This window comes from Salvelinus alpinus, chromosome 13, assembly GCF_045679555.1.
Source record: "Salvelinus alpinus chromosome 13, SLU_Salpinus.1, whole genome shotgun sequence".
Lineage (NCBI taxonomy): Eukaryota > Metazoa > Chordata > Actinopteri > Salmoniformes > Salmonidae > Salvelinus > Salvelinus alpinus.
Window position 1 is genome coordinate 21088682 of NC_092098.1, and position 24758 is coordinate 21113439.

At 44.9% G+C, this 24758-nt stretch overlaps 1 protein-coding gene, 1 non-coding gene and 3 pseudogenes across 2 annotated transcripts; 4 read left to right on the forward strand and 1 right to left on the reverse strand.

Moving 5' to 3' along the window:
- Positions 1 to 981: 981 nt before the first annotated feature.
- rrm1 (ribonucleotide reductase M1 polypeptide) lies at positions 982 to 7508 on the forward strand. The gene is made up of 18 exons (XM_071338521.1): positions 982 to 1134; positions 1756 to 1844; positions 1956 to 2133; positions 2364 to 2524; positions 2618 to 2657; positions 2847 to 3009; positions 3179 to 3320; positions 3569 to 3652; positions 3869 to 4030; positions 4217 to 4296; positions 4385 to 4586; positions 4979 to 5128; positions 5253 to 5474; positions 5610 to 5686; positions 5813 to 5948; positions 6104 to 6199; positions 6357 to 6545; positions 6824 to 7508. The coding sequence occupies exons 1-18, from the start codon at positions 1116 to 1118 to the stop codon at positions 7010 to 7012; spliced, it is 2379 nt and encodes a 792-aa protein (XP_071194622.1). The 5' UTR covers positions 982 to 1115; the 3' UTR covers positions 7013 to 7508.
- LOC139538100 (small nucleolar RNA SNORA17) lies at positions 3353 to 3470 on the forward strand (annotated as a pseudogene).
- On the forward strand, positions 3699 to 3777 carry LOC139538093 (small nucleolar RNA SNORD83). Its single transcript, XR_011667666.1, has one exon. It is a non-coding gene; the product is annotated as a small nucleolar RNA SNORD83 (small nucleolar RNA).
- On the forward strand, positions 6637 to 6754 carry LOC139538101 (small nucleolar RNA SNORA17; annotated as a pseudogene).
- Positions 7509 to 14636: 7128 nt separating the features above from the next.
- On the reverse strand, positions 14637 to 23882 carry LOC139536708 (short transient receptor potential channel 2-like; annotated as a pseudogene).
- Between the last annotated feature and the right edge of the window lie 876 nt (positions 23883 to 24758).

A 24758-nucleotide genomic window follows, 5' to 3' on the forward strand; every position in this document is an offset into this window, starting at 1 on the left:
CTGGTCACAATAACAACACCCACCCGTAGCATGCGCTCCAGCAGGTATATCTCACTGGTCATCCCCAAAGCCAACACCTCCTTTGGCCGCTTTTCCTTCCAGTTCTCAGCTGCCAATGACTGGAACGAATTGCAAAAATCGCTGAAGCTGGAGACTTATATTTCCCTCACTAACTTTAAACATCAGCTATCTGAGCAGCTTACCGATCGCTGCAGCTGTACATAGCCCATCTGTAAATAGCCCACCCAATCTACCTACCTCATCCACATATTGTTTTTATTTACTTTTCTTCTCTTTTGCACACCAGTATTTCTACATGCACATCATCATCTGCTCGTCTATCACTCCAGTGTTCATTTGCTAAATTGTAATTACTCCGCTACTATGGCTTATTTATTGCCTTACCTCCTCACGCCATTTGCACACACTGTATACAGACTTTCTTTTTCTCTATTGTGTTATTGACTGTACGCTTGTTTATTCCATGTGTAACTCTGTGTTGTTGTTTGTGTCGTACTGCTTTGCTTTATCTTGGCCAGGTCACAGTTGTAAATGAGAACTTGTTCTCAACTAGCCTACCAGGTAAAAAAAAAGTGAAATGTAAAAAATTATAAATAAATAAAATATGTCTCAGTTGTTGAATCTTGTTATGTTCATACAAATATTTACACATGTTAAGTTTGCTGAAAATAAACGCAGTTGACATTGAGAGGACGTTTCTTAAGTGGTTAAGTGGTGATGTCCCATCCTTTCAGGATGATTGCATGAGGTAGGAATACATACATTTAATTAGTGGAGTAGGGTGGTGTTCATTTTATTTTATATAATTTTGAAATTAGTGAGTGTAGTGTTAGATGGTAGGGTATTTATTTTTATTTTTCAAGCAAAGTATAAGGAAGTTGTACTCCAATCTAGTAGGTGGCGGTAATGCAACAAATTGGATGCCAACCGCTGTTAAACTTCATAGAAGAAGAAGTAGTTATTCGCGGTTTATCCTCTGCACCTGAAGTCTTCGACGGCTGTTAGCGTGAGACTCTCTCTGTACATTCTAAGCTATATATATCAGTATTCTTATTTTTCGCACTTTCTCTGGAAAGAAAACAACCCTTGTCAACATGCATGTGATAAAGCGAGGTAGGTCATTTCTAGTAGGAATAATAGCAAAAGCTAGATAAGTTTGCTATTTGACTGACTCTTGTCTTGTCTTTTTTTCTTACAAGCAAGCTTTTGAACGTGTATTATATCGTTGGCTACTGTACTGTCATTAACCACGTTGAATGACTGCCTAGTTAGGTAGCTAATGTTATTGAATGCGTTAGCTAGCTAGATAAAGACCGCTGTCGTGTTTAAAAAGAACGATCAAAACAGGTTATTGAGTCTTGCAGCAATGTTCCTTTGTCAAACTTGGCGCCAAATTTGTCAACGTTTTGTAGTTTAGTTAGCCAGCTAGGTGCTTCTATCTAGGTTATTTGATTGGAAGTATCCGTGACTCCCATCAATTAATTAATCATATAGCTAGTTAACATTTTCAAGTATTTAAATTATACTTTTAACCCCAAAACAACTTTCTGGGTTACACAACCGGGCGTTGGCTACTATCCGTGACTATCCCATCAATTACATAACTAAATTAACTTTGTTTTTAAGCTTTGTGGCAATTACTGACATTAACTTGTAAATTCCTTTTCCATGGCGCGCACATATATTTTATTGTTGATTTTCTGCTTAACACTTCCGTCATTACATCATTTTCAGATGGGCGCGAAGAGCGTGTCATGTTTGACAAGATCACTTCCCGCATTCAGAAGCTGTGCTATGGACTCAACTCTGACTTTGTAGATCCAGTGAGTCGATATTTTATGTTCAATGTATTTCCGTTGTTTGTTAATTCTAGTGTTTCTGTGTGCTGTGTTCCTCTAACGCACCCTTTACCCTGCCTGTTGTCCCACGTTTAGACCCAGATCACCATGAAGGTAATTCAGGGTCTGTACAGTGGGGTCACTACAGTGGAGCTGGACACACTGGCTGCAGAGATTGCTGCCACCCTCACAACGAAACACCCCGACTATGCCATCCTTGCTGCCCGCATCGCCGTCTCCAACCTGCACAAGGAGACCAAGAAGGTGTTCAGTGGTAAGTCTCTCTTGCAAGTTATGCATATTGCTCCATTATCAGGCTCACTCAAAGTAGCCAAGATTCAGCCAGTCCACTCATTCAGTGGCACGGATGTTGAATTTGCCAGTGAGCTGACAATCGCACTTCTGGTAACTGAAGAAATTGGTACCTAAAAGTAATTTCTAAACCCTGGGTGTGAAACTAAGGTATCTGGAAATCTCTATTTTTTTCTGTCAATGCTGTTTTAGATGTGGTGGAGGATCTCTACAACTATGTCAACCCACTAAACAGATGCCACTCTCCCATGGTTGCCAAGGAGACACTTGACATTGTCCTAGAAAACAAGGATCGCCTCAACTCTGCAATCATCTTCGACCGGGACTTCTCCTACAACTTTTTTGGATTTAAGGTCATTTTTACAGTACATGGTTTATGAACCATAATCATTTAAAAGTACATTCTGCAATGGTAGGAAAGTAAACCCTTTTTTGTTTTTCTACAGACACTTGAGCGGTCATACCTTCTGAAGATTAATGGGAAAGGTGAGTCGGGTTAAATAAACTACGTCCCTGTAAGAATTGACATCTTGTCATGATATGAACCTATGCTACACTGGATTAGGGCTCCTCACCAGTGGCACCTGGCCAAACAGGCACATTTTCAGAGCTGTTTTTTTTATGTGGTTCAGATGAGCTCCATCCCTCATGCTGACCTGTTCTGTTTCTATGTAGTTGCCGAGCGACCCCAGCACATGCTCATGAGGGTGGCAGTTGGGATTCATCAGACTGACATTGACGCTGTCATCGAGACTTACAACCTGCTGTCAGAGAAGTGGTTCACCCACGCTTCACCCACACTCTTCAATGCTGGCACCAACCGCCCACAACTGTCCAGGTAAGCACTTCATATTTTGGATCTACTTTTGCCATTCTACTAGAAACCATTCCCATTCCTCAGTGTAATGGCTATGATTACTGAATTGTAGAAAATACCGACATCTTTGAGTGCAAACCAGAAAAGCGCTTGATCAGTTTTAAATTGGTTGTCCTTGTTGACTTTTCAGCTGTTTCCTGTTGGCCATGAAGGATGACAGCATTGAGGGCATCTACGACACCCTAAAGCAGTGTGCCCTAATCTCTAAATCAGCAGGGGGCATCGGCGTGGCAGTCAGCTGCATCAGAGCCACGGGCAGCTACATTGCTGGGGTGAGGTTCACATGGTCACGTTCATAAATAAGACTGCCCCTTGAGGCGTTGCTGTCCGACTAAGTGTCAGGAGGGGTGTAGAGTGATGGGGCTATGTCTACGCCGAGGACCCAGAACAGTGGGTACTTGGCGTGATTGATGGCTCTGACAGATCTTGGGGAAAGTTTGTACATGAGAAAAAAAGGCTCCTGTTTCATTGACGCTTGGCGAGTCACTCAGTTACTGAGACTTTGTTTTTATTTTTTAAGACAAATGGTAATTCCAATGGGCTGGTCCCCATGCTCCGAGTGTACAACAACACAGCACGCTATGTGGACCAGGGAGGCAACAAGGTGAGAATGAAATTAGATTTGAATACAGGTTTTGTTATTGACTCTGGCCACAGGATGACCTCATATATATGCATTAGTGCTCTGCGCAGAGATGACCCACTATCTATCACCCAAGTCTGATGGCTCTGAGAACATGCATATGGTCTTTCAGACTCTGTGGCCTGTGTTTACTGTACCGTCATCAGGCATTTAACTCCCGCTCATTGCCCTCCTCAGAGACCTGGTGCGTTTGCCATGTACCTGGAGCCGTGGCACTTTGATGTGTTTGACTTCTTGGACCTGAAGAAGAACACGGGGAAGGAAGAGCAGAGGGCCAGAGATCTGTTCTACGGCATGTGGATCCCTGACCTCTTTATGAAGAGAGTGGAGAGCAACCAGGTATGCAGCAACATTTATCAACTGAACTATTCAAACCAGATATGGAATTTTGTGAAATTCGAGCTCTAGTATATTTTGTACATCGCTCCTCAAGGTTGAAATTAAAGAAGGGAATAAGGAGTGGTTCTGTTTAGATGAATATCTTCTTGAAAGATATCAGTACTCAATGGTGTATCGTACCCACAGGACTGGTCCCTGATGTGCCCCAGTGACTGCCCTGGACTGGATGAGTGCTGGGGGGAGGAGTTTGAGAAGCTCTATACCAGGTAAGACCGGCGCTCCTGACCCGGTATAACTGCTCCATACCAGTCTACTCCCTGTGCAATGTCTCACTGGACCTGTCTCTGTCGTCAGGTATGAGCAGGAGGGTCGGGTCAAGCGGGTGGTGAAGGCCCAGCAGGTGTGGCATGCCATTATTGAGTCCCAGACTGAGACGGGCACCCCCTATATGCTTTACAAGGACGCCTGCAACAGGAAGAGTAATCAGCAGAACCTGGGCACCATTAAGTCCAGTAACCTTTGTACCGAAATTGTAGAGTACACCAGCCATGATGAGGTGAGGGCAATCGATTACCTAAACTGTTTGAACTACTTGACCAAGTCCATACCTGTTCCCTGTATCGGGGCACTGGTTGAAGGTAGTGGACTATACAGGGATTAGGTTGACATTTTGGACACAAACGGAGACCAGCCTCCGTTTGTGTTATTGACTCTGGCCACAGGATGACCTCATAGATATGCATTAGCGCTCAACGCAGAGATGACCAACTACAGTATCTATCACCCAAGGATGATGGCTCTGATAACATGCATACTTAATCCCAAAGCTGTTTGAATGGCATCCTTTGATTTGTATATTGTTGAAAATAAATGTTGGATCACACCAAAGAATGTTTAAATGGCCTAAGTGTGACGCTAATCTATCTGGCTCCTATTTCCCAATCTCAGGTGGCAGTGTGTAACCTGGCGTCCATCGCCCTCAACATGTATGTCACCCCAGAGAGAACATTTGACTTCAACAAGCTGGCCTACGTCACCAAGGTCATCGTCAGGAACCTCAACAAGATCATTGAGATCAACTACTACCCTGTGGTCGAGGTAATGTCTAGTGTTCAACTTAGTGATACTAATAATATGATCAGCAAGACTGGTGATTCTACAGGTTATATCTTAATGTGGGCCAGTAACTGATTGCCCCATGCCTCGCCTCCTCTCTAACCAGGCTGAGAACTCCAACAAGCGCCACAGGCCCATTGGTATCGGTGTGCAGGGTCTTGCTGATGCTTTCATCCTGATGCGTTTCCCCTTTGAGAGCGCCGAGGCCCAGAAGCTCAACACTCAGATCTTTGAGACCATCTACTACGCTGCCCTGGAGTCCAGCTGTGAACTTGCTGCTGAGCTCGGTGCCTACCAGACCTACCCAGGCTCCCCTGTCAGTAAAGGAGTGAGTACCACCACCCTTACACCTAACTGAGATGTTAGATATCCTGTTTAGGGTAACTAACTTGTCAATAGTTAATTTTGGATTAAGGAGAATGTTCTGGTGTGGGTCTCAGGCTTAAATGGTTATTTTCCCCAGATCCTTCAGTACAACATGTGGGACAAAACCCCAACTGACCTGTGGGACTGGACAGTTCTCAAGGAAAAGATTGCCAAGTAAGTTCTCAACCTTGTCCTCCATTTTACCAACCCAACTACAGTTAGTCTCAACACATACATGACCAACCAAGTGGATTTAAATGTTGTCGCCTTTCTTTTTCATCACCACTTCACTCTCTCCAGGCACGGTGTGAGGAACAGTCTGCTGCTGGCCCCCATGCCCACGGCCTCTACAGCCCAGATCCTGGGCAACAACGAGTCTATCGAGCCCTACACCAGCAACATCTACACCCGCAGAGTCCTCTCTGGAGAGTTCCAGGTCAGTACCACTCTCTCTGTGGGTTCCATAGACAGTTAGACCTCTGCTGAAACACATACACAGCATACTCAAACACTAGAAGGCTCTGAGTTTGGGGGTGTAAAAAGCTAGAGTTGTGTATATGTGAGGACTAATGTTCTTTGTGCTCCTTGCAGATTGTGAACCCCCATCTGTTGAAGGACCTAACAGAGAGAGGGCTGTGGAATGAGGAGATGAAGAACCAGCTGATTGGTCAGAACGGATCCATCCAGGTGAGAACCCAGACCATCACAATCAATGAAGACCAATCAGAGTGCAATTATGTCCTTTTGACTGTATTTTGTGAAGGTCGTGTCTAACTTTTGTTAGATTTTAAAAGCGCTATCCTTTTTTAGTAGTTGTCATCGTTCTATTGTTACTTGTCTTTAGGGCATTGCTGAGATCCCAGATGACCTGAAGGAGCTGTATAAGACTGTGTGGGAGATCTCCCAGAAGACTATTCTGAAGATGGCTGCTGACCGCGGGGCCTTCATAGACCAGAGCCAGTCCCTCAACATCCACATTGCTGAGCCTAACTACGGCAAGCTCACCAGCATGCACTTCTACGGCTGGAAGCAGGTGAGTCAGCTTGCCTATTGAAGTTTCTATAAGATTGCATTTTCTTAGCTCAGGGCCATCCTTAACTCTGGTGTTAAAATGGCTGGCTGATGCTGCCCCTTGAAGCATTGTAGTCCGACTGAAAGTGTCGCGCGTGTGTCATGAGGGGCGGAGAGTGACAGGTCTATGCCGAGGACCCAGAACAATGGGAACTTGGCGTGATTGGCTAGGGAGGCAACTTATGAGGATCAAAGTAGTGTTAAATAGGATAAACCACTAACCTCTTTTCCGCTCCTCAGGGTCTGAAGACGGGCATGTACTACCTGAGGACCAAGCCTGCAGCCAACCCCATCCAGTTCACCCTGAACAAGGAGAAGCTGAAGGAGTCTCAGTCGGCTAAGAACTTGGAGGCGGTCAAGGAGCTCAACAGAGCCGCTATGGTGTGTTCCCTGGAGAACCGCGACGACTGCCTGATGTGTGGCTCTTAGACGGCACCCCACTCCTTCCCCTACCCACGCTCTTTAGTTAATTAACCATAGCAGTGGACCACTGAAGTCCTCAGGATCTTTGAACCACACTGTCATTAGGTCAGGTAACATTATACAGTAATCTGCCCTGATGTCAGATCACTCTTAATAGAACAGGCTTTTATGTTTGTGTTGTGGGCATGCTAATGTAGCCTAACTAGTGCTGTACAATGTGTGCTCTGTCTGCTAATACCAGATTATTAACTGTTTTCTATTTATCTTTCACGGTTACACTGTCTGTGTGGATCTGTTTGTCTGATTTGTTTTGTATAGGATTCAGAGTTTCCAAACTGTTTGTCTACTCCATTGTTAATATGTAAATCTAAGAATCTCATAACTTGCTGAATGAACTTAAACAACATTAGTGTATATTATAAGTATTTTTTTGTATTTGACCTGTGGGGAAAATAAAATTGCTTTGTATGCTGAACAAAAATATAAACGCAACATGCAACAATTTGAAGTTTACTGAGTTAATGTTCAGATAAGGAAATCAGTCAATTTAAATACATTCATTAGACATTTACATTTAAGTCATTTAGCAGACGCTCTTATCCAGAGCGACTTACAAATTGGTGCATTCACCTTATGATATCCAATGGAACAACCACTTTACAATAGTGCATCTAACTCTTAAGGGGGGGGGGGGGTTAGAAGGATTACTTTATCCTATCCTAGGTATTCCTTAAAGAGGTGGGGTTTCAGGTGTCTCCGGAAGGTGGTGATTGATTCCGCTGACCTGGCGTCGTGAGGGAGTTTGTTCCACCATTGGGGTGCCAGAGCAGCGAACAGTTTTGACTGGGCTGAGCGGGAACTGTACTTCCTCAGAGGTAGGGAGGCGAGCAGGCCAGAGGTGGATGAACGCAGTGCCCTTGTTTGGGTGTAGGGCCTGATCAGAGCCTGAAGGTACGGAGGTGCCGTTCCCCTCACAGCTCCGTAGGCAAGCACCATGGTCTTGTAGCGGATGCGAGCTTCAACTGGAAGCCAGTGGAGAGAGCGGAGGAGCGGGGTGACGTGAGAGAACTTGGGAAAGTTGAACACCAGACGGGCTGCGGCGTTCTGGATGAGTTGTAGGGGTTTAATGGCACAGGCAGGGAGCCCAGCCAACAGCGAGTTGCAGTAATCCAGACGGGAGATGACAAGTGCCTGGATTAGGACCTGCGCCGCTTCCTGCGTGAGGCAGGGTCGTACTCTGCGAATGTTGTAGAGCATGAACCTACAGGAACGGGTCACCGCCTTGATGTTAGTTGAGAACGACAGGGTGTTGTCCAGGATCACGCCAAGGTTCTTAGCACTCTGGGAGGAGGACACAATGGAGTTGTCAACCGTGATGGCGAGATCATGGAACGGGCAGTCCTTCCCCGGGAGGAAGAGCAGCTCCGTCTTGCCGAGGTTCAGCTTGAGGTGGTGATCCGTCATCCACACTGATATGTCTGCCAGACATGCAGAGATGCGATTCACCACCTGGTTATCAGAGGGGGGAAAGGAGAAGATTAATTGTGTGTCGTCTGCATAGCAATGATAGGAGAGACCATGTGAGGATATGACAGAGCCAAGTGACTTGGTGTATAGCGAGAATAGGAGAGGGCCTAGAACAGAGCCCTGGGGGACACCAGTGGTGAGAGCACGTGGTGCGGAGACAGATTCTCGCCACGCCACCTGGTAGGAGCGACCTGTCAGGTAGGACGCAATCCAAGCGTGGGCCGCGCCGGAGATGCCCAGCTCGGAGAGGGTGGAGAGGAGGATCTGATGGTTCACAGTATCAAAGGCAGCCGATAGGTCTAGAAGGATGAGAGCAGAGGAGAGAGAGTTAGCTTTAGCAGTGCGGAGCGCCTCCGTGACACAGAGAAGAGCAGTCTCAGTTGAATGACTAGTCTTGAAACCTGACTGATTTGGATCAAGAAGGTCATTCTGAGAGAGATAGCAGGAGAGCTGGCCAAGGACGGCACGTTCAAGAGTTTTGGAGAGAAAAGAAAGAAGGGATACTGGTCTGTAGTTGTTGACATCGGAGGGATCGAGTGTAGGTTTTTTCAGAAGGGGTGCAACTCTCGCTCTCTTGAAGACGGAAGGGACGTAGCCAGCGGTCAAGGATGAGTTGATGAGCGAGGTGAGGTAAGGGAGAAGGTCTCCGGAAATGGTCTGGAGAAGAGAGGAGGGGATAGGGTCAAGCGGGCAGGTTGTTGGGCGGCCGGCCGTCACAAGACGCGAGATTTCATCTGGAGAGAGAGGGGAGAAAGAGGTCAAAGCACAGGGTAGGGCAGTGTGAGCAGAACCAGCGGTGTCGTTTGACTTAGCAAACGAGGATCGGATGTCGTCGACCTTCTTTTCAAAATGGTTGACGAAGTCATCAGCAGAGAGGGAGGAGGGGGGAGGAGGGGGAGGAGGATTCAGGAGGGAGGAGAAGGTGGCAAAGAGCTTCCTAGGGTTAGAGGCAGATGCTTGGAATTTAGAGTGGTAGAAATTGGCTTTAGCAGCAGAGACAGAAGAGGAGAATGTAGAGAGGAGGGAGTGAAAGGATGCCAGGTCCGCAGGGAGGCGAGTTTTCCTCCATTTCCGCTCGGCTGCCCGGAGCCCTGTTCTGTGAGCTCGCAATGAGTCGTCGAGCCACGGAGCAGGAGGGGAGGACCGAGCCGGCCTGGATGATAGGGGACATAGAGAGTCAAAGGATGCAGAAAGGGAGGAGAGGAGGGTTGAGGAGGCAGAATCAGGAGATAGGTTGGAGAAGGTTTGAGCAGAGGGAAGAGATGATAGGATGGAAGAGGAGAGAGTAGCGGGGGAGAGAGAGCGAAGGTTGGGACGGCGCGATACCATCCGAGTAGGGGCAGTGTGGGAAGTGTTGGATGAGAGCGAGAGGGAAAAGGATACAAGGTAGTGGTCGGAGACTTGGAGGGGAGTTGCAATGAGATTAGTGGAAGAACAGCATCTAGTAAAGATGAGGTCAAGCGTATTGCCTGCCTTGTGAGTAGGGGGGGAAGGTGAGAGGGTGAGGTCAAAAGAGGAGAGGAGTGGAAAGAAGGAGGCAGAGAGGAATGAGTCAAAGGTAGACGTGGGGAGGTTAAAGTCACCCAGAACTGTGAGAGGTGAGCCATCCTCAGGAAAGGAACTTATCAGGGCGTCAAGCTCATTGATGAACTCTCCAAGGGAACCTGGAGGGCGATAAATGATAAGGATGTTAAGCTTGAACGGGCTGGTAACTGTGACAGCATGGAATTCAAAGGAGGCGATAGACAGATGGGTCAGGGGAGAAAGAGAGAATGTCCACTTGGGAGAGATGAGGATCCCAGTGCCACCACCCCGCTGACCAGAAGCTCTCGGGGTGTGCGAGAACACGTGGGCAGACGAGGAGAGAGCAGTAGGAGTAGCAGTGTTATCAGTGGTAATCCATGTTTCCGTCAGTGCCAAGAAGTCGAGGGACTGGAGGGAAGCATAGGCTGAGATGAACTCTGCCTTGTTGGCCGCAGATCGGCAGTTCCAGAGGCTGCCTGAGACCTGGAACGCCACGTGGGTCGTGCGCGCTGGGACCACCAGGTTAGAGTAGCAGCGGCCACGCGGTGTGAAGCGTTTGTATGGTCTGTGCAGAGAGGAGAGAACAGGGATAGACAGACACATAGTTGACAGGCTACAGAAGAGGCTACGCTAATGCAAAGGAGATTGGAATGACAAGTGGACTACACGTCTCGAATGTTCAGAAAGTTAAGCTTACGTTGCAAAAAATCTTATTGACTAAAATGATATAGTACTGCTGGCTGGTGAAATAGGCTAGCTAGCAGTGGCTGCGTTGTTGACTTTGTTTGAAAGTGTAGCTGGCTAGGTAACCTCAACTGGCTAGGTAACCTCGACAATTACTCTAGACTACACAATTATCTTGGATACAAAGACGGCTATGTAGCCAGCTAAGATCAAACAAATCAAACTGTTGTACTGTAATGAAATGAAATGTAATACTACCTGTGGAGCAAAGCGGAATGCAACTACTCGCTCCAAACCAAACCGGAAGTGCGTATCGTAGAGGGAGAGGCAATAGAAGTGTTGTTTCTTGTATTATTGTCTTTTGTGTCTTTAGAGGACTGCTTCACCTTAATGTCCCCTTTCCCTTTTCTTCTGTCCTTATTTTGTCCCACTTTGTCCCTTCTTTGTCCCTTCTTCTCTTCTGCCAACTAGACACTCCTTGTTAGCTAGCTAGCTTCTTTCAGGAATGTCCCTAGCAACTGCCTAGCAACAGGTAAACAACTTAGCTAGCTAAGAAAACGGTATAATTTTATGAAAAATTGTTACTTTTTCAAAAGCCTTTCTTCTTTGTTTGCTGCTTGTTTGGTCTCCTATTCAGTTTGCAGTTTTCTTTTGATTTTTTTCGATGTACTTTACTCTAAAAAAAACATTTAAATTTCAATATTTGTAGGAGCTCATCTTTTCAGCTGCTGCTGCTTAATTTGGAACTCCGGGATTAGGCCCTAATCTATGGATTTCACACAACTGGGAATACAGATATGCATCTGTTCATCACAGATACTGTACCTTACAAGAAAAAAAGGTGTGGATCAGAAAATTGTCAATATCTGGTGTGACCACCATTTGCCTCATGCTGCGTGACATCTTCATATAGAGTTGATCGGGCTGTTTATTGTGTTCTGTGGAATGTTGTCCCACTCTTCAATGGCTGCATGAAGTTGCTGGATATTGGCGAGAACTGGAACACACTGTCGTACTTGTTGATCCAGAGCATTCCAAACTTGCTCAATAGGTGACATGTCCGGTGAGTATGCAGGCCATGGAAGAGCTAGGACATTTTCAGCTTCCAGGAATTTTGTACAGATCCTTGTGACATGGGGTGGAGGGGGATCAATGGCATGACAAAGTGCCTCAGGATCTTGTCACGGTATCGCTGTGCATTCAAATTGCCATCAATAAAATGCAATTGTGTTCATTTTTATGTAGTTTATACCTGCCCATACCATAAACCCACCATGGGACACTCCACAAAGTTAACCTCAGCAAACCGCTCGCCCACACTATGCCATGTCTGTCATCTGCCCAGTACAGATAAACTGGGATTAATCCGTGGAGAGCACACTTCTCCAATGCTCATCTTAGATGAACTGTGATGAGCTTCCTTGAGAGGAGGAGAAATGCTCATTAACAGGATAACAGGATAAGTTTTTTGTGCGTGTTGGTTATTTTTTTGTTCAGTGTAATTATAATTATTCCTTTTTTTCTCCCCAATTGGTAGTTAGTCTTGTCCCATAACTGGGACTCACTAGAGGCGAAGGTTGAGAGCCATGCGTCCTCCGAAACACGACCCTGCCAAGTTGCACTGCTTCTTGACACACTTAAACCGGAAGCCAGACGCACTAATGTGTCGGAGGAAACACCGTACAACTGGTGACCGTGTCAGTGTGCATGCGCCAGGCCTGCCACAGGAGTCGCTACAGCGCAATGGGACAAGGACATCCCAGCCGGCCAAAACCTCCCCTAACCCGGACGACGCTGGGCCAATTGTGCGTTGCCTCATGGGTCTCCCAGGCGCAGCCGGCTGCGACACAGCCCGGGATCGAACCCGGATCTGTAGTGACGCCTCAAGCACTGCAGTGCCTTAGACCGCCGCGCCACTCGGGAGGCCCAGTGTAATTATGTTTGTGTTCATGCAATGTCCTGTCAATGTTTTGTCAAGGTATACAGTAGTTTAGCAATAACAATACATGGCATAAGGTGATGCTATTTTGTACTTGATGGGAATTGTATCAGGAAGATGGGGCTTCTTTCACTCTTGATATTTTGACTTTTGAAATGGGTGATGGATATCCACAAGTTAATACATACCATTTGAAAAGTAACATATACGAAATGGAGTGTCTTGTATTTACTTACATAATAATACAAAATGCTCTGAGTCCAGGTTGTTTTGCCTTAAGTAACCATCTGTCTTATGTAACCGTACCAAACTTAACACACCATACTAAACGGAGTACTTCGGATTTACATACAGAATAATACGAAATGCACTGAGACCAGGTTGACCAACAGAGAAGAGACTGTCAGAGCAGTGTAGCCAGTTTTACTCAAATGATTTACTTTATATAATGAACACACAAGGACATTGTATATATTTTTGTTATTTTAATATTGGTTTGAAAAGATGTATTCAAAGTGAAATTGTAATTCACTTTCAAGGTAATTCTCTATCCTTTCTAATTGTTAGGTTGGAATGTCTATAATTACAATGAATAAGAGTTAGTACCGGTCTCAAACAGGTGGTCCAATGGGAGCAGACATCGGTATCACTAGGTGTTCACAGATCATGTTTAATTTGGCTACATCACTTAACAATATTGTATACAGGGTTGTGGAGTATCTGATTACAAAAAACTAATCAGAGTACCAGCAGCAATATTATAATCAGATTACAGATACTTTAAAAAAAACTAGATTACTAAATTCAGAAAGGATCTTTGTGAATAAATACATTGACACCTTTCTGTTTTCTCAATGAAATTCAATTGAGCATTGAAAAAAGGTGCAAGTTTAAGTTTGATCCACCTCAATGAGTCTGACCACAAGTCAGAAACCACTATGATGACACACCTAATGCATTTGATGGATACTTTGTCTTCTTCTAATGCCTCTTTAAGGGGAAAGTAATCATATTCCAAAAATTACATTGTACTAGTACTGTATGTATGTAAAAGCATTGTGGTGCATTCAGTGTCATTGGTTTGGTCTATTCTAAGACCAAACCAACTATAAACAACTATAAAATTACACAGTTTGGACCGGTAACTAGTAATTGTAACGGATTACATTTAGAAAGTACCCAACCCTGCGTGTATATACATGCCTTTGAATGATTTGTAGCTCATTTCACAGCAAAATAGTTTTATGCTACCTACTGCAAGTGTATATTGCTGCTTTGATGTAAAACATCTCATGAAGTCAACCAATTAAGGGACTATGGAGTTGACTGAAACAATGCTAACTGGCTGACACTTCTAATCTGAAGATGATGCACTCAGATGTGCAGTTCTCATTGGTCCTCCAATGATAGACCCCCCCCCCTTCCTGCGAGCCGAAGCCAGTGTCCTGTGAGCTGCTGCTGCCATCGGTCGGGAAGGAACCACCTTCACCCCAGCCCTGGCAGTATTCTCCACTACCACTACCACGCTAGCCGTGGCAGCCTTCTTCTTAGTCACATTCTCCAACGCCCTCCCCGGTCCCTTAATCCACCTCTCGGCCATGTTGATTTCCCCCACAACTCTTTTCTCCTTCAGTTCCATCACCCTGACCTTCCTCTTTCAGATCTCCCAGTCCCATGTCTACTTTCCCTTCATTCCCACGTCTTCCCTTCTCATTCACCTCCTACAAGTCCTTTCCACCAGATTGTATTATCCACACTGCGATCTACCTTTTTCCCTTTACCTTCTTCCATCCTTACTTCTGCCTCCACTGGATTGCCCTTTCCCTCCACCTTCTTCTCCACCATCTCATTGGTGCTTACCTTTTAATATCCGAATCTCTCCCTTCCCCTCACTGTCTCCTCTCCATTTTCTGCTCTGACTCCTTCACTACCCCCATCCACCCTTCTCTCTACCTTCCCTCCATTAACTCTCCCCTCCTCCATCTTCACAACATCCATGTCTCCTACCTGCTTCATCCCCTCTGCTCCATCTGGCTCCACCTCCTGTTCTGCTCCATCTAACCCCAGATATAAAAAGGTAAGCGCCAATAAGATGGTGGGGAAGAAGGTGGAGGGAAAGGGCAATCCAGTGGATTTGGCTCCCAAGTGGCGAAGTGGTCTAAGACACTGCATCTCAGTACAAGAGGCGTCACTGCAGTACCTGGTTCAAATCCAGACTGCATCACATCCGGCCGTGATTGGGAGTCCCATAGGGCGGTGCACAATTGCCCCAGCATCGTCTGGATTTGGCCGGGGTAGGCCGTCATTGTAAATAAGAATTTGTTCTTAACTGACTGTTATGATTTTTATGAATAATGACTAAATGATGTATACCTTTAACGTAGTACTATAACTAACAGAATTCTACCCTGTCACTGTATGATTGTATGAAAGTTATTAGAATCATAAATCTAAATCTGATGTGTGTAGTTTTAGTCAGAATTAGAACAAGGACTTTTTGTTCCTTTTTAGTATGTAAGCAGGGTGCAAGTGTGAAACAAATGATAAGAGGAGCTATCGACAGACAAGCTGTACTACTGTGTTCCTTACAGGACATTCTGTCCCCACCCAGGGAGGGGAGAGACCTTGGGCTTGTAGTAGATTGTATAACAGGTGGCAGACAATGTATGAGAAGGAGAAGACTTGTGAACTATATTGTCATTGTTTCTGAGAGGAGGGACATTTATGACGAAATGTGAGGTATATAGACCAATGTACAGGAAATGATAAGAGAGCTCTCGTAAATATACATGCTGACTATGGTAGACTGGCCTCTGTCTGTTTCATTTTAATAAGAACCTTACAAATTCTTAGTAACAGACAGAGTATTTTAATTGAAGTTCAGTTTATGAACATTGAGAACAAAATTCTCATAACACTGACTTGCCTAGTTAAATAAAGGTAAAAAAAAACAAAAACAAAAAAACTCCTGTTTGACCACTATCCCATCTCCACTCTTCTGGCTTGTTCTGTCTCCTCTGCTATCACCACTGCTACAACCCTCTCTATCTCCACCTTTCTGTCATGTTCCATCTCCACAGTCACCAGTAAAGGTGTGTGTTTGTCATCCAGCCTGTTGTTGAAGCCCCTGAAGTTGTTCTTGGCTTCCATGATGTATTTCCCCAGGATGGAGAAGCCATCAGTGTTGGGGTCGTATCCTGCAGCCTGGCCAGAGTCCATCAGAACCTGCATGTTGGCCTTCATCACAGCATGCAGCCTGCCCACTACCTTGTTAGCTGTGATCCAATTAACCACGTCTGAGGTGTTAAGAATAGACCAAACCAATGACACTGAATGCACCACAATGCTTTTACATACATACAGTACTAAACAGAGTGTGCATGTGTGAGGCCAAGTCAGTACTTCCTCTCTGTTTAACTGTGACCTTAACACAGAAACGTGTCTTAACTGAAGACTTGAAGGCCCTAAGGCTGGGTTAGGAAACTTGATAGGTTAATATTTCTCTTGGTCTCCTCAAACTCGCGACGTGCAGAATCAATGTAACGCTGCACCAGAGCCTGGATCACCTGCTGGCGTTAAGGTATCTGGTTCTCCCCTGACCCGCCACCATCTTCTTCCCATTGGACGACAACAAAGGGAACAGAGACATTCTCATTGGTCTGTATGACAAGACAATGTCAAATGAGCTGAGGTGTAGTTCTTACCATGGAGGTTATGGGAGGGACAGTCTGATGTCGAGTTTGAAGTACAACAGCAGCAGATCCAACGAAAAATACCCCTGGGATAAACATGTAATATGAGATGAAACTGACCTTTGAGATAGAGGTTGTTCTATTGTTGGTAGAGGAAGTTGTCTGTATAACACACACAGTCAAACCTACCGTATGAGGTAGAAAAAGGCCTTGGGGGATGATGTTGAAGGGGACAGGCATGGTGAGACCTCTGAAGTAACTCAGAGAGCTTAGATCGGGCAAATTTCCACTCAACGTCAGCGACATCCTGAGAGGGGACAGGTAAGCAGCAGTCAGGGCCCATCCTAGAATCTCTCCTAAACTTTACTGTGTAATCACAAAGGTCTAGAATTTGAGCTTTGAAACACTTTTATTTGCTACATTGGGATGCAGTTTATTCCATTCAAAGGCATTATCCTGCCCTTGAGGTGGACAAACTAAGAGCCAGGTTTCTTGAGTTTAATCTGATCTCACCTCAATCTTCTGGCAGGTGTTGGTGATCATGGCAATGAGCATATTGTGCAGCACGATGACGAGGGTGAAGATGCCGTAAAGGATCATGCCACCACAAACTCGGACATGTCCATATAGTCCTGGTTTGCCACCCCAAACATGGTCCAGAACAGGAAACGAAAAGTCTTATTAAACCTATGGAATGGAGTTAGGGTTGGGAGGATTATGATTATCATGAGTGATCTAACAAGAATGAAGCTAGGCAGTAGTGTACTTCAACATTTTCTTTACCTTCCAAAATATGATTGGGCGACATAAGGAACATAGATGTTATTGATACCACAGAGGAAAGCTGTTCCAATTATCATGAATATGAACATGAACCTAGGTAGAGAGAAGAGACTCATTTCTATAAACCAACAAACTAACCCACCGACCACACACACCATGTGGAATGAGCAGTGCAGAATATTCTGTTGACGCGAAGCAAACTGGTCTCTATACAACTCCATGGTGATGGACTCTCCCAACAAAGTGATGAGGAACCACATATAGGAGGTTGAGTGAAGAAGAAACTTAATCACTGAAATCTAAAGTATCTTTCCCACCTGAGAGACATACAGTAGAATATATCACAGGAGGCTGGTGGCTCCTTAATTGGGGAGCACGGGCTCGTGGTAATGACTGGAGCAGAAAAGGTGGAACGGTATCAAATACATTGTTTCCATGTGTTTGATGCCATTCCATGTACTCCATTCCAGACATTATTATGAGCTGTCCTCTCCTCAGCAACCTCCACTGGAGTATAAACATAGCCAAGAGCAAATACATGAGAAAACTGAGCCATACATCTGCAGGCCCAAGACAGACCCAAGCAGAGACACACAAGGCCCATACAACATCACCACCTTTACAGAACTTCAGGACATCTGAGCTTGGACTTGGATGCGATCCAGTAGACAAGGCAGAGGAGGGGCATGGGGAAGAAGATCCCCCACAGACACCAGCAGCTTTCATCCTGCTTCCCTTCCAGCCAGACAGGTTCCCACACCAAATAGAGGACAGCACCTGCTGGCAGATAGGGTGTGCCACAAACTAGAGAGAGAAAGAGTGGCCACAATTCACAAACAGGACATATAGAGAGGGATACACTATCTCACTGAACATGTTCATTATACTGTAAATCAATGACAGCAGCACCCCAAATAACACCACTCAGAATCTACTAGCTCTGTAGCTGCTTGTGGCTCTACCTGTTTCTGGTTATAGATGACTGGGCTCTACCTGTTTCTGGTTATAGATGACTGGGCTCTACCTGTTTCTGGTTATAGATGACTGGGCTCTACCTGTTTCTGGTTATAGATGACTGAGCCCTACCTGTTTCTGGTTATAGATGACTGAGCCCTACCTGTTTCTGGTTATAGATGACTGAGCCCTACCTGTTTCTGGTTATAGATGACTGAGCCCTACCTGTTTCTGGTTATAGATGACTGAGCCCTACCTGTTTCTGGTTATAGATGACTGAGCCCTACCTGTTTCTGGTTATAGATGACTGAGCCCTACCTGTTTCTGGTTATAGATGACTGGGCTCTACCTGTTTCTGGTTATAGATGACTGAGCCCTACCTGTTTCTGGTTATAGATGACTGGGCTCTACCTGTTTCTGGTTATAGATGACTGGGCTCTACCTGTTTCTGGTTATAGATGACTGGGCTCTACCTGTTTCTGGTTATAGATGACTGGGCTCTACCTGTTTCTGGTTATAGATGACTGGGCTCTACCTGTTTCTGGTTATAGATGACTGGGCTCTACCTGTTTCTGGTTATAGATGACTGGGCTCTACCTGTTTCTGGTTATAGATGACTGGGCTCTACCTGTTTCTGGTTATAGATGACTGGGCTCTACCTGTTTCTGGTTATAGATGACTGAGCCCTACCTGTTTCTGGTTATAGATGACTGGGCTCTACCTGTTTCTGATAGTAGTTTACAGCGAGCCTCAGGCGGGTCAGGTTTGGGATGCCCTCCTCGAACACTTGCTGGTCCTGGTTTCAGTCTCCACAGCTGTTCAGGATGGTGGTGACCTCACTCTGGTTAAGGACAATCCCCAGCAGCTCCACCGCAAACTCCTGGCACAGCTCCTCCAGACACAGGTACTGAGGCTGTGGGAGAGATAACACAAACACCCACTCAGCTAAACAACCTAATAACACTTCACATAACAGCACAGAATAAATTAAATCAAATTGTATTGGTCACATGCAGATGTTATTGCGGGTGTAGCGAAATGCTTGTGTTCCTAGCTCCAACAGTAGTATCTAACAATACACAATACACACAAATCTAAAAGTAAAATGAAATTAAGAAATATAAATATTACGACGAGCAATATACAGTAGAATAGAATACAGTATATACAGTGCCTTTGGAAAGTATTCCGACCCCTGGACTTTTTCCACATTTTGTTTGGTTACGGCCTTACTCTAAAATTGATTAAATTGTATTTTTTCCTCAATCTACACACCATAACCCATAATGACAAAGCAAAAACAGTTACAAAATAATAATATTTGCAACAAAAAAATAAGCCGTAATCAAATCAAATCAAATGTATTTATATAGCCATTCTTACATAAGCAGATATCTAAAAGTGCTGTACAGAAACCCAACCTAAAACCACAAACAGCAAGCAATGCAGGTGTAGAAGCACGGTGGCTAGGAAAAACTCCCTAGAAAGGCCAAAACCTAGGAAGAAACCTAGAGAGGAACCAGGCTATGAGGGGTGGCCAGTCCTCTTCTGGCTGTGCCGGGTGGAGATTATAACAGAACATGGCCAAGATGTTCAAATGTTCATAAATGACCAGCATGGTCAAATAATAATAATCACAGTAGTTGTCGAGGGTGCAGCAAGTCAGCACCTCAGGAGTAAATGTCAGTTGGCTTTTCATAGCCGATCATTAAAACTTCTTGATGCTAGGAGGCAGAATTTTTATGTTTGGAAAAATAACATTCCCAATGTAAACGGCCTATTTCTCAGATACTATAGGATATATGCATATATAGGATAGAAAACAGTCTAAAGTTTCCAAAACTGTCAAAATATTGTCTGTGAGTATAACAGAACTGATTTTGCAGGCGAAAACCTGAGGAAATCCAACCCGGAAGTGCCTCTTATTTTGAAAAATCCCTGTTCCATTGCCTGCCTATCCTCCATTTAAAGGGATATCAACCAGATTCCTTTTCCAATGGCTTCCACAGGTTGTGAAAAGGCTTTAGACATAGTTTCAAGCTTTTATTCTGAAAAATGAGCGAGATTTATCAAATCCCGTCAGTGGATAGCCAGATGTCCTTTGATTAGTTCTTGCGTGCGAAAGTGGTAGCTCAACATTTTCTTTCTCTATTGTATTGAATAGTTTACCGTCCGGTTGAAATATTATCGATTATTTATGTTAAAAACAACCTGAGGATTGATTATTAAACGTTTGACATGTTTCTACGAACTTTACGGATACTATTTGGAATTTTCGTCTGCCCTTCATGACCTACCTGAGCCTGTGGATTTCTGTACATAACGCGCCAAACAAATGGAGTTTTTTTGATGTAAAAATAATCTTTATCGAACAAAAGGAACATTTATTATGTAACTGGGAGTCTCGTGAGTGCAAACATCCGAAGATCATCAAAGGTAAGTGATTAATTGTATTGCTTTTCTGACTTTCGTAACCAATCTACATTGCTGCTAGGTGTTTGTAATGTTTTGTCTAGTGATCGATAAACTCACACAAATGCTTGGATTGCTTTCGCTGTAAAGCATAATTTCAAAATCTGACACGACAGGTGGATTAACAACAAGCTAAACTGTGTTTTGCTATATTGCACTTGTGATTTCATGAAATTATTTTTTTTAAATTTGGCGCTCTGCAATTCAGCGGTTGTTGATGAAAATGATACCGCTAAAGGGATCCGTGCGCCAAGAGGTTTTAAGAGTATCTCTACCGCTCCTGCTGTCTCTAGAGTGTTGAAAACAGCAGGTCTGGGACAGGTAGCACGTCCGGTGAACAGGTCAGGGTTCCATAGCCGCAGGCAGAACAGTTGAAACTGGAGCAGCAGCACGGCCAGGTGGACTGGGGACAGCAAGGAGTCGTCATGCCAGGTAGTCCTGAGGCATGGTCCTAGGGCTCAGGTCCTCCGAGAGAGAGAGAGAAAGAAAGAGAGAAAGAGAGAATTAGAGAGAGCATACTTAAATTCACATAGGACACCGGATAAGACAGGAGAAGTACTCCAGATATAACAAACTGACCCTAGCCCCCCGACACATAAACTACTGCAGCATAAATACTGGAGGCTGAGACATTAGGGGTCAGGAGACACTGTGGCCCCATCCGATGATACCCCCGGACAGGGCCAAACAGGAAGGATATAACCCCACCCACTTTGCCAAAGCACAGCCCCCACACCACTAGAGGGATAGCTTCAACCACCAACTTACCATCCTGAGACAAGGCCGAGTATAGCCCACAAAGATCTCCGCCACGGTACAACCCAAGGGGGGGCGCCAACCCAGACAGGAAGATCACATCAGTGACTCAACCCACTCAATTGATGCACCCCTCCTAGGGACGGCATGATTGAGCACCAGTAAGCCAGTGACTCAGCCCCTGTAATAGAGGCAGAGAATCCCAGTGGAGAGAGGAGAACCGGCCAGGCAGAGACAGCAAGGGCGGTTTGTTGCTCCAGAGCCTTTCCGTTCACCTTCACACTCCTGGGCCAGACTACACTCAATCATATGACCCACAGAAGAAAATTAAAAAAATCACATTTACATAACTATTCAGACCCTTTACTCAGTACTTTGTTGAAGCACCTTTGGCAGCGATTACAGCCTTGAGTCTTCTTGGGTATGACGCTACAAGCTTGGCACACCTGTATTTGGGGAATTTCTCCCATTCTTCTCTGCGGATCCTCTCAAGCTCTGTCAGGGTGGATGGGGAGCGTTGCTGTGCAGCTATTTTCAGGTCTCTCCAGAGATGTTCGATCGGGTGCAAGTACGGGCTCTGGCTGGACCCTCAAGGACATTCAGGGACTTGTCGCGAAGCCACTCCTGCATTGTCTTGGCTGTGTGCTTAGGGTCGTTGTCCTGTTGGAAGGTGAACCGTCGCCCCAGTCTGAGGTCCTGAGCCCTCTGGAGCAGGTTTTCATCAAGGATCTCTCTGTACTTTGCTCCATCCATCTTTGCCTCGATCCTGACTAGTCTCCCAGTCCCTGCCACTGAAAAACTTCCCTACAGCATGATGCTGCCACCACCATGCTTCACCGTAGGGATGGTGGTAGGTTTCCAGACCAAAGAGTTCAATCTTGGTTTCATCAGACCAGAGAATCTTGTTTCTCATGGTCTGAGAGTCTTTAGGTGCCTTTTGGCAAACTCCAAGTGGGTTGTCATGTGCCTTTTACTGAGGAGTGGCTTCCATTTGGCCACTCTACCATTAAGGCCTGATTGGTGGAGTGCTGCAGAGATGGTTACAGAGGAACCCTAGAGCTCTGTCAGAGTGACCATCGGGTTCTTGGTCACCTCCCTGACAAGGCCCTTCTCCGATTGCTCAGTTTGGCCGGGCGGCCAGCTCTAGGAAGAGTCTTGGTGGTTCCAAACTTCTTCCATTTAAGAATGAAGGAGGCCACTGTGTTCTTGGTTATGTTGAATGCTGCAGACATTTTTTGGTACCCTTCCCCAGATCTGTGCCTCGACACAATCCTGTCTCGGGGCTCTACGAACAATTTGTTCAACGTCATTGCTTGGTTTTTGCTCTAACATGCACTGTCAACCGTGGAACCATATATAGACAGGTGTGTGCCTTTCCAAATCATGTCCAATCAATTGAATTTACTGCAGTTGGACTCCAATCAAGTTGTAGAAACACCTCAAGTATGATCAATGGAAACAGGATGCACCTGAGCTCAATTTTGAGTCTCATAGCAAAGGGTCTGAATATTTATGTAAATAAGGTATTTTTTTAATACATTTGCAAACATTTCTAAAAACCTGTTTTCACTTTGTCATTATGGGGTATTGTGTGTAGATTGCTGAGGATTTAAAAATATATATATTTCAGAATAAGGCTGTAACGTAACAAAATGTGGAAAAGGTCAACGGGTCTGAATACTTTCCGAAGGCATATGAGATTAGGGAATAAAATGGTAATAACATGGTAATAGTATGGTAACAAGTTATAGTTACAATTAAAACATTCATTGCCCAGTATGGTTGTATTCCTGTTCCAGGGTAATCTCGGTTTACCCAGAATTTAAATCTTGCATACTTTATTTTTACGTAGTCTGTCCAAGAGAGATTAGTTCCAGGGTAATGCACCACATACTTTGTGCATAGTGACTATATCGGCATAAGCACAAACAGGATCTAACCTTGAACTCAGGTTCCTTCTTGGAAGCTTACGGATCTCCCTTCCGAGGCCGAAGGCACTGAGCATGGCATTGTATGAGGTGATGGACAGATAGGCCATACTGTCAATGCCACGGTAGGTGTTGAGACAGGTAGAACTTCAGCAGGTCATGCTGCCGCCCATTCCAGCACTCTAGACAGGCACAGGTGATCTTGTGTGAATGTGGGATGACGTGGCCCTTCTAGGTCAGCATGGTGACAATCTCATACAGGTCCTTCTGACAGGCCAGGGTCAGCGGGATCATGCCGGGGCAAACTGCAAGTCGTCAATGGAGTGGTCGAAAATGGCCAGGGAGAAGGATTGCACATCCATCTTGTTGCTCTTCTCCTGGTCCAGGCAGTTGAGGAGCATCTTCACCACACAGGGTTGATGGATGTCGATGGCGACCAGTAGAGCCTCATGGATCTGGGAGAAGTCAAAATTGTTGCCCAGGTGGATGGACAGGTTGAGGGCCTCCAGCTGATGGATGATGCCGTCGCCAGGCTTCAGCAGGCCACACACCTTTATTATGTTCCTATCCTGGATGGCACCGATCCACGCCTCTTCATCTTCACCATCTCCTGCCATTGCTCTAGCTAAAACCACAAGGAGACACAGAGAGTTCATTGCTTTGATATTTCTGAATCCAAACCATAAATTAATACAAAAATGTATAATAAAACTGCAAAACACAAATCACTATTAAATCATTTGTTTGCACTGGGTAGTCTACAGATGAACATTAAGATATTCATAAAGGAAATTTGTGAGTACCATGCAGTATCAAGGTATGACACAGGACAAAATAGCCTTATAATCTGAGAAATTAACAGGAATAAACATTATGAAGACATAAGTAGACAAAATGTAATGTTACTATGAAGACCACCCCTAGATGAAATTGCAAGATACTATCAAGACCATCAGTAATAATAGCTTTCTATTCTAGTAAATCTGTTCATATTCATTCCTGTCATTTTTCTTCATTGTATGCATTTTGTTTACTGCTTTTCAAATCATTTGTAGTCTCATTGTAAAGCACTTTGAGCTGCAAATAATGTATGAAAGAAGATTTACAATTTAAGTTTATTATTGCAGTATTAAACTAAATTGACCTACATTCTACTACAAAATTCATACCTTACTTCTTGACACATTTTACATCATATTTCAATCTATTGTTTCACATATTTTCTTTGCCAAGTTTTTTCAAATACACTAACCTTGAGGTTTCCCATTGTTTCTTTAGTGAAAGTGACAGACAGTAATTGTCCGTAATGTGAGGTTACATTAAATTGGTGGAAATCCAAGCGCCCTGGTTAATCGAGGCTAAGAGCTTGGTAGGAGAGAACGGCAGTGAGGTCCACTGACTGCTGTTTGGGCTCAGTGTCAAGAACGGCTCACTGTGGTAATGTGCTCTCGGCTGACTACACAGGTTAGGTTGGTTAGAATGTCTCGCCACAA

Bases quoted from the DNA above. Each gene is read 5' to 3' on its own strand.
- rrm1 (XM_071338521.1), top strand. The intron at 2,658-2,846 runs GTGAGTCGGGTT...GTTTCTATGTAG, and splicing joins TCTGAAGATTAATGGGAAAG to TTGCCGAGCGACCCCAGCAC. The intron at 6,546-6,823 runs GTGAGTCAGCTT...TCCGCTCCTCAG, and splicing joins ACTTCTACGGCTGGAAGCAG to GGTCTGAAGACGGGCATGTA.